At 29.8% G+C, this 10,515-nt stretch overlaps 1 protein-coding gene across 1 annotated transcript; it reads right to left on the bottom strand.

Moving 5' to 3' along the window:
* Positions 1 to 1,325: 1,325 nt before the first annotated feature.
* Positions 1,326 to 1,604, bottom strand: LOC125847322 (mini zinc finger protein 2-like). The gene has a single exon (XM_049526967.1). The coding sequence runs from the start codon at positions 1,602 to 1,604 to the stop codon at positions 1,326 to 1,328; it is 279 nt and encodes a 92-aa protein (XP_049382924.1).
* Positions 1,605 to 10,515: the final 8,911 nt, after the last annotated feature.

Here is a 10,515-nt window from a genome sequence, read left to right as displayed (position 1 = left end):
CTTTTAATTAAGGATGAAACAGTCTCACCACTTCACCACAACTCATGTTGATGAAAAAAAAATACTCCTTAGTTTCTATATACACATGACATATTTCATCTGCTAACAAGATATTATATGGAAGTAGTTCATTATACATTCAAACATTATACTAAGTCTTTTAGTATACATTCATTTCTTAAAGAAACATACTGAATACTCAATGATATTCACATGATATATATCATATTCTAGCAGTGTATCATAAATGTATGATTCATTCCTTTCCGGTCATATACGGTACTGCATGATGTCTACATTATATTATATATATATATATATATATCATATACAAATAAGGTATTACAAAGGTCTAGTTATTCCTTCTAGTAACACACTCAAGTTAATTAAAATATCGACATGTTATGTATCGTATACTGTAAGATATTATAGAGGTTAGATTCATTCCTTCCAGAAATACACTCAGCTCTATTATACTCCTATCGTATATATCATATCATACATTGATAGAAGTGTCATAGAACATTAATTCATTCCTTCAAGAAAAAAAAAAAAAACTCCTCTTTATGATATTTCACATGATATATATACACTATGTATTTATTAAATATTATATAGGACTAATTAATTCTTTCATATACACACTCAATCCTCTATGATACATGATATCATAAAGAACAAATTAGATTGAATATCATATAAATCGATCAGATTCATTCCATAAAAGAAACACTCAATGCTCTATAATTTTCACATGATATATATCATACACGAAAATCATATAGAACACCCTGCATCCAAAACTAGACTATATATATAAGTGTATATATATATATATATCAAATTCGAACTTCGTTAATAAAATTTCAGACTTTTGAACATCGATCGCATTTATAAAGGATTTGAATCAATAAAATAGTACTCCTATATATAATTAACCTTGGCAGACAAATGGAAAAAAATGGGGAAATATAAGTATCAAATAATGGTAATTAATTCACTGATCTTGACCATCAACCATGTAAAACATTACAAACAAATCAAACACAACCAAAAAGATAAATAAAAATTATGCAAAATAAAAAGAAGCTGAAGCCTTCTCCAGTTTCTACAACAACATCCACACACACTCAAACATAACCAAATTAAACTCAATCCCAAATGAGTTTAATTAGTTCATAGTCAGGTTATCTAAGTGATAACTATAATTAATTAATTTTAAAAAACACGAAAATTAGTTACTCGTTATAATCCATAAAAATACATTAATAATATAAAAATTAATCGATTATATCAAATAAATCGATTCCAAACTATATATAGTACTAGAAAAGCTCACAAGAGGCAACTTCAGTTTCCACCTCTCTTCGGTGGAAATTGCGGTGACAGCCACAAGCAGCGCAAATAAATGCGCTGCTTGTTCCTTCTTCACCACTTGGCATAAACTCCCTGCACCCATCTACTGCATGTCCTCCAACACGCGCGGCGTGATTCTTCTGGCATTCTTTATATCTCACCATCCTTACTGTAAATGCTGAATTCGTAGAGCTTTCTGATGTGACTGAGTCATCGTCTTGATTCTCAAGCAATTGAATTTTTCTCATCTTTAATTTTTTTTTCTTTGAGTACTATTATAGAGAGATAATTTTTAGATATAAATAAAATGAATGATGGAATATGAGTGGAAGAAGATATTTTTTAGGGATTTGGAGAAACTAAATTTTAAGCTAATATAGCTATTATATATAATAGAGGTAGTGTTCTTTTAGCAAACCCTAACCCTAGCTAGAAGACATGTTTTTACACCTCAATGCTAGAAAGTAAAAGGAAAAAGGTTTGAAATATATCCAAACTTTAATCAAAATTGTTGTAACAATCTTAAACTTTGAGCAGGACCTATTACCCTTGCACTATATAATAGTGTATTTTAAAGATATATAAGTGCCCAACTGGATAAATTACTATTTAGAATGATGCAATATTTATGATGTTTACTTGGACACTTATATATCTTTAAAATACACTATTAATTAAATAATGCAAGGGTAATAGGTCCTACCCAAAGTTTGAGATTGTTACAACAATTTCAGTCAAAGTTCGGATATATTTCGAACCCTTTTCCAAAAGTAAAATCATACTTATTATTTGTAGAGTTTAAGTTTTATATATTGACGGACCAACATAAAAAATAGTTGCACAATCAAATAACCTGTAAAGTAATGAGTGTGAGTGTTTGGTATGAAGGAATTTTTTACCAAAAATGAAGAGATATTTTCTTTATTTTTTTGGTATTTGATGTGTAAACAAAAAATATTATTACGAAAATTATTTATATATAATCTAGGCAAATATTATTGATGTAGACATGGAGATAGGGTTATGGGGTATAGGGGTGTATGAAAACATTATTTTTCCAACTTATAATAAGAAGTCATTTTTCTCATTTTTAAGAAACGTTAAAAAATATTCTTAAAAGATATTGACCTATTATTCTTCGTGGCATTTATAACTTTGACCATTCAGCACTCATTTCTTTTTCTTTTCTTTTCAATAGTGCATTACTATTTTATGATTCATGTCATTGGGGTCTTTTCTTGGTAAATTTCTCTACAATGGGTCGTTGTTGAATTGATTGCTCAACAGCTAATTTCAATCACTTACTTACCAAGTTTATTGCTTGGCTTAAAAATAGATTTGTCCTTCATTTTCTTTTATAGATCAAAAAATCTTAATAAATCATTTTTCAGTTAATTAATTACCCTCTAACATGACTGATTGGTTTCTAATTATAGATGACCAGCTAAACTTTGCCTACTTACCTGCCAAATTTAATTATGTGGTCCTCAGAACTATGGATGGGCATTTGGTATTTGGTTAGGGTTTCTCAAATTTCGGGTTTGGTAATTCGGTAATTGGTAGTTAAAAGTAGATATTAAATATTAAATTTCGATTTGGTAATTCAGGAACGATAAATTAAACTTCGGTGTGTACGGTATTCGGTAATACCGTATTGAAGTTATAGTCAATTGTATTACAAAGTTAATACTATTTCTCCAATCATTTCTATTTTTTTTTTATGTGGACGCACGATATAATAGAAGATCAACAAGTAAGAAGACATTAAGAAAAACAAATTGATACAACTAAAAGACATGTATTTGGATTATTCATGCTTATTCTTTAACTCTCGTTGGACTTGTACTCATGAGTAATGTATATGTTGTTCAATAATTTGGTATTCGGGAAATACCGAATACCACATGGTACTAATGTCTCATACCAAACCCAAACCCGAATACCATAATTCTAAAATTTTACTCCCGAATACCATACCAAATTCCAAATTACCAAATACCAAATAACTAAAATTTTTAATTCGGTATGATAATTCGATTTTTGATATTTTATGTCCAGCCCTACACAGAATTTCAATCTTAAGGTCATGAATTTGAATCACCAAGAGAATCAAGAGAAGATCGATGAAATATACTACGAAGGGGTAAAAGAGTAGTGGTAAAATTAAGTTCACTTGTATTTCAATCCCAATAGTGCCAAAAATATATTGCAGTCGATAACGAACCTACTAAAATTGTGCGGACAAACCTTTTTGCCTTTTTTTTTAGTTCACTGACATGCAGATAATAATAATGTTATGCATCATATATTATATTGTCTACACAATTTTGGGTTATGTCTGATCAAAAGTAATATAATGCATGCATCCAAAATATTAGTTCTTCACTCACAAGAAATCTCCAAAAAATTAAATAGAAAATTTAACTAAACTATAAATTCTGTTTAATTTGTTCAAACGTCTAGAATATATACAATAGTTAAAGTTAAAAAAACAATAAATTCAGTTGAACAAGTCGAGTACACTCTAAATCCGTCTCTGTAATGGGGAGGCCTAGATATTCTTAATTAACTCATACAGAATGTTTATGCTTCAAAATTGAAGAGCACCCACAATTGATCACAAAAATTTAAAACTGGAAGTACACCTAATTCTGCAATGTTTAATTCTAATTATAATTAACATTTTGTCTGGACAAATGAAGTAAGTATAAACTACCTAACTACACATTATTCCTATCATATTTATTAATTTTCTTTATAGTTTGAAATAATTATGTTTTTATTTCACTAATTAATAATTTCATACCCATTTTTAAGTCAGATACACCTAGATACATGTTTTTTGCTACCAGAAACACTAATATATGGAGAGAGGCGAGTTAGAATAGCTAGGAGGGAGACAAACGAGATTTGTTTATGTATTTCAAATACATGTAAATCACTAGATACATGTATCTGGTGTAATTCTCATGTATTTGAGATATCATATACGTGAGCAAGATAGAGAGTGGTGAACTAGATGGAAGGGAGAAGCGAGATTTGTCTATATATGCATCTCAGATACAATCGAATCCACTTTAATACAGTGCATATAAAATAAATTATACATAATTTTGCTTCTTATATCCCGAGATACATGCATCTGAATGCATCAAAATCTAGTCAAATTCATAATACTGTAAACTAACGTATATCTAAATAATAAACTCTTAAACTGGTGGAATTTTTATAAATTACGCGTAAAAGTAATCCGTGAAGTAACAATATTGGTATCTCTTTTTCTTATTGGCCACATTAGGTGTCTGCAGCGATCTGTAATTTGTTCCCATGTTTCATGCCATTTCAATTTGTTTGTTTGATTTTTGTAATATCCGGTGATATCCTCGACTCTTTTCTTGTTGTATACCTATTTCATTCATTTCAATTTGCTTGTTTGATTTTAGTTTCGAAGTTTGAAAAAAAATAAAAAATAACATTTTTTCCGTTTATTTTTATTTGTTATTATTTGACTTGACACATTTATTAAGAAAATAATTATTCATATACATATTTTACCACTCTATTTCTATTAATTGATATTTATAATTGATTTTTTTTTTTTTTTTTTTTATCTTTTCTTGATATATCAAGAAACTATCACCCGTCCTAGTTTGTTCACTAAGAAAGAGGGTTTCGTTCCACGAACTAATATCATATACGACAAAGGGTAAACAATATAGCTAACTTCTAGATAAATGGTTAACAAATAACTTATAACCCTATCTACCAATTAGTCCAAAATTACTTTCAATTTGATTTTTTGTTTGAAGAATATCCCTCAAATTAACACCTTCTTCTCAACCGAAAAAAAAAAAAAAGATTGTTCTGCTTCTTAAAAAAATTACAAATAGGGTTAGTCACACCTGCACCTGCATGGATGACCCAATTTAATTAGCATGAATTATAATCATACGTCTTATCATTCACAGGGGTAAACTTATCTAGGGTAAAATATTGGGTCACGTGAATTCGTGATTTTTTTTCATAAAATTAGATATTCATACATAGTAATATTTTTTAGAATAGATATAATATATTATCGGCTAACACATATGTTACAAGAAGGCTAAATGATGCTTTAAAATAATCTATAGATTATCTTTTGAACCGGGTTGAAATTGAAAATGAAAATAGATACGGAATCTTCTTTATTTGAAAATGTTTTATCCCTAATGTGAGAAAAAAAATTGAAAGTGGAAATGACATTAGTTGTTCTATCTTTGAACTTAATCAACATTAACTGTTTGAATATGGGGTCCTCATGGTTAGTTTAATCCCATTATCTTCAACAATATATTCTAATTATTAAGTCCATTAAATGGACCCTATCTTTTAAAGGGGCTGTTAACTATTACTCTATAACACTCATGCATAATATGGTGTAGAGCTAAAAAGAGTCTTCGATATTTATTTTTTCCTTTTTTTTAATTACTAAATTGAACTAAAAAAAATTAATAAAATCATGCTAGTTCTTGCTAGAAGCATCATTACCTGCTTTGATATTGTTTTAAGTTGTTACGATCTTAATAAAATTATGTTAGTTCTTTCTTTCTTTCTTGTCAGTAAATTTAATTGTTTCTTTTAATGTCAAATGTTTTTCCTTCAAGTTCTTATCCTTACCTTGGAGGTAAAGGGATTGCTTTAGGTACGTCCTCTACTATAAAAAAAAAATAGTTCAGAGCAAAATGGAAATTAATGAAAAAATCATGAAAAAATATTATGAAAAGCATGACAAATCATTCTCGAGTAATTATAACAAAATAATAGGAATAAGGGTCTGAAAAATATCCCAACTTTGGTCGAATTTGCTGTTGCGATACTAAACTTTCATGAGGACCTATTTCCTCCCTAGACTATTTAATACCGTATTTTTTACCCCCTGAACTATTTAATAGTGTATTTTAAAGGTATATATGTGTCCACGTGGACACATTACTATTTATAATTTTGCATTATTTTTTATGTCCACGTGGGCAAATATATATGTTTAAAATACGGTATTAAATAGTCTAGGGAGGTAATAGGTCCTCATGAAAGTTTAGTATCGCAACAACAAATTCAATCAAAGTTGGGGTATTTTTTAGACCCTTATCCTAAAATAATACAATAATCGAAATACAAAAAATAACAAATAGTAACAAAAATCGAAGGACAAGAAATTGAGAGCAATGCCACGGCCACTAGCATATAAAGATAAGCAAGAGAATGCTTGCTCTACTCAATACCTGCTACTCCACTTTCTACCTTAATTTGTATCCTCCAATCTTCCTATCGATGGTCATCTCCTCAGTAAGTTATAATTGTGTCATGTCCTTGATAAGCTAAGATTATGTCATGTCCAGTCTATTCAAGTCGATTTCCCCAATACTTCTTCGACCTACACCCGTACCCCTCTTAAAATCATCCATAATCAACCTTTCACACCTACACATTGAGACATCTATACATATCCTCCTCCAAATTAAGTTCCAACAAATTCAAAATTACTGAAATCATGACTACATATCATTCAATAATGAGAAAATTGATACTCCCTCTCTTCCAATTTATGTGACATATTTCGCTTTTTGAGAGTCAAACAATTTAAGTTTGACCGAGAATTTGCTCATGAAATTTTCACATTTTTTAAAATGAAATTTATATATATGTAAACTACATAAAAAGTACTATAAGTCTCAATAATTGATAATTCAAAATATTTAAAAGATATAGGAAAAATTTACGATAAAAAATACACTTGTTTGAATCTCGTAATCCGAAATGTGTCACATAAATTGGGACAGAGGGAGTACTAATTAATACAAGTAATCTTACTTGTGTGAATTTGTTGTTTCTTTGATGTTTCAAAGTCTATAAGAAAAAGGGGAGGTAAAGGACGAGATCAACGTAGTTGAATTATAATTATGGTTCATGATCATGAACACATTAGTTAAGTAAACTAAAAATGTGTAAGTAATGTAGTTTGTAAATAGTAATGATGATGAGTAAATTTGAGTTTGATAGGTACTTAATTAAAGATAAACATGATTATATATGCTTCTAAGAGGGACAATGAATTATGACTAATTTTTGTAGGGTTTTTGACCTACACAACACATGTTGTTGACGCCCACCACAGGGCAAATCGTTTCTCACTTTTGTGATTAGTTAGCTTTTTGTGAAACCATATTTGACTAATAAAGCATCTTAAGGCTCCTAATTATACCTACATTTTCCTCTATAATCAAGTTAATTAATAAGACAATTAAGAATAATTAACTTTATTTAATTCATCATTTGACCAAACAAACAAATTGTTTGCTCGAATGAGAAGACTGATGAGCATTATTGATTATGAATTAAAAGTTAAATGCTTTCCTTTCTCCTTTGGTCCATGAATGATCACAAACTTAACCTGATTATATTTAGTAGCAAAATCGACATTTAATGGCATAGTTTGTCTTTTAGATGGGTTGGTCTTTAATTTTTGTCTCTAGAAATCGAACTTATATCTAGCGAAACATAAATTCTTTAAAGGTGCGAAACATAACTTATGGAATATGATGGGCCAAAAATGCAAATGACCCCAAAAATTTAGTACTATAGCAATTGGATCTCACTCGAGTCTTGGGCTTATTCAACTTGAAAGTTTAAAGGTCCAGCAATCATTATATGACTAATATGTGAATGATATCAGCATGGAGAGTGGAGACTAACACATCTGCTTTCACTTCTTGAGTCATGCAGACGGCCCAAATTAACCCAAGCATTAAATGGACTAATTTGGATTAATATATTCAAGGAAAAACTATCTAATTAAACAAATATCCCTACTATATTTATTAATTTCTTCTTATATTTTAAAATAGTTACGTATTATACTAGTTAATAATTTCATATCAGGTTTCAAGTCAGATACACCTATATATATATATATATTTTTTTTTTTTTTTTTTTTTGCTACCAAACATACGTAAATAGGGAGAGAGGCGATCGAGATCCCCAAATACATGTGAACCATCCTCAGATGCATATGAATCACAGTAGATACATGTATATAAGTTAGTAGATAGATGCAAATCATTTTCATATACATGTGACTCACGCTAGATACATATATTTCGATTACCAGATACAAGGAGAGAGGCGAGCGGCGAGCGAGAGAGGAGATATGTATCTATACATATCTGGACGTGTCAAATTACATATATCCAAAGTCCAAAATCTAGTAAGATTTGTAATATTACGAACTAGCGTGAATTTAAGAGCTCATAAACTAGTAGAATTTCGGTAAGTTACAAATTGATCCCCCAATAATTAAACTGTCTAGTCTAATATAATTTAGTAGATGGCAAACTTCACTCGAATATATTTAAGAAAAATTATATAAGAAAATAAATATGTGATATGTATTTATTATACACAATTATAATTTTAAAAAATTACGATTCATAGCTATATTTAGGATTTTATAGCAAATTTCCCTCTCTTCTCTCCCTCTCTCCTATCTTTATGCACTCTCACTCGCCTCTCTCGCTCCCTTGCCTACTCTCTTTCTCTCTCTGCAATATCAATACAAATGGTAACAGTCAATAATACAAATATAAATGGTAACACAAACATACCTGGTAACACATAAACACAATACACAAGGCAACATATGAAATGCAATTTGTTACGAATTATAACAACGATACGATTGTATTTATTGATACAATTATACAAATTGTATTCGTTAATATACTTGATACAATTGATTTGCATCAATGAATTGAATACAATAGTCGTTGATATAATGTTATTTATGAAACAAATGAATTGTATCAATTGTGTACTCGTGATATAATTATCAGTCAGAGATACAAATCAATTGTATATCTCTCACCTCTCTCCTCCCTCTCCCAATCTCTCTCTCCTCCCTCTTCCAATCTTGTTCGCCCCTAGATCTCTTCCTTCTAATATGTATCTATGCATCGTAATTAAGCAAAGTATAATTAGAGAGACTAATTATGTTTCTAGTCTTGAACTGTTTTTGAAATTTTCTCTATATTTAACAACTGATCAAATGAATTGAAAAATGCATCCCTGGTCCTCTCTAATTCTGTAGTACTAGATCTGTATAAATGCTAAAGTCTGGACGACTTAATATTAGGAGCCGAATTAGAGTACATATTATGAGTTTGGCTGAAACTAATATTTATTCGTCTTAAAAACATCTTTGAACATATATAAATTAATAATTTAAAATTTAATTACTTAATAAAAATAAAATTCTGAAAGTTATAAACATTAAATTATTTGACTACGCATCTGCTTGATATATATACATCATACATGTATAAGCTGGCAGGGTTGCACATTCTCCAATTGCAATGAGAAAAAACCACATGGGTTGAGTTAAATGCAAGACATGAATTGAAGTGGAGTAGCTATGGCAAAGGTCTAGTCCCACCAACATGGATTGGGTTGTGGTGCACTGGTGAGAGTACTTTATCCTTGACCAAAATTTCGGGTTCCAGCCCTGAGTATGGAAAAAATTATGTTGGGAGCGCCACCTCCAAAAGGGCCCTGCAGTGCACGATTCGAATTTAATTAGAGTTTCATCGTGGACTTCAAACACTGAATGAAAAAAAAAGGTCTAGTCCCAAATGAAGGCACATGTGCCTCTGTCTATTCATTTACCTACTGCACCTATTTTCTAATTCAATTTTCAGGTGAGGTTTAGTAAAGAGTAGGGTCCAAAACCATGTGACCTAATAAAAATTCACTAATCTAAAACGGTTCAACAATGTTAATCAGAGCTAGGAGTAGTGTACCATACCCATAGTGTGAACGGAATGGTAATGGACGAGAACTTTGGGCTCCTTATAAGATTTTATTTGAGCAAATTTTTTTTTTAGTTAATTTAGTCTCAAAACATGATTTGACACTTGATTCGCTATTTCTTTTGCTATTTGATTATTTCAATCATTGTTTTCTTAACATGTCTATCAATTCAAAAGTGGACAAGTAATTAAGAACGGAGAGATATCATATACAAAGATGTTTGCGTTGTGTGTTATTATATACAATGTATTTATTTTCATTGTGTGATATTATATGTTACTTATTTTTTAGGAAAGAAAGGACAGCTAGAGTTGT

The sequence above is a fragment of the Solanum stenotomum genome, chromosome 12 (genome assembly GCF_019186545.1).
Source record: "Solanum stenotomum isolate F172 chromosome 12, ASM1918654v1, whole genome shotgun sequence".
Taxonomy (NCBI): domain Eukaryota; kingdom Viridiplantae; phylum Streptophyta; class Magnoliopsida; order Solanales; family Solanaceae; genus Solanum; species Solanum stenotomum.
This window is presented reverse-complemented; position numbering and strand designations above follow the sequence as displayed.

Coding starts and splice junctions, on each gene's coding strand:
- LOC125847322 (XM_049526967.1), bottom strand. CDS start 1,604: ATGAGAAAAATTCAATTGCTTGAGAATCAAGACGATGACTCAGTCACA.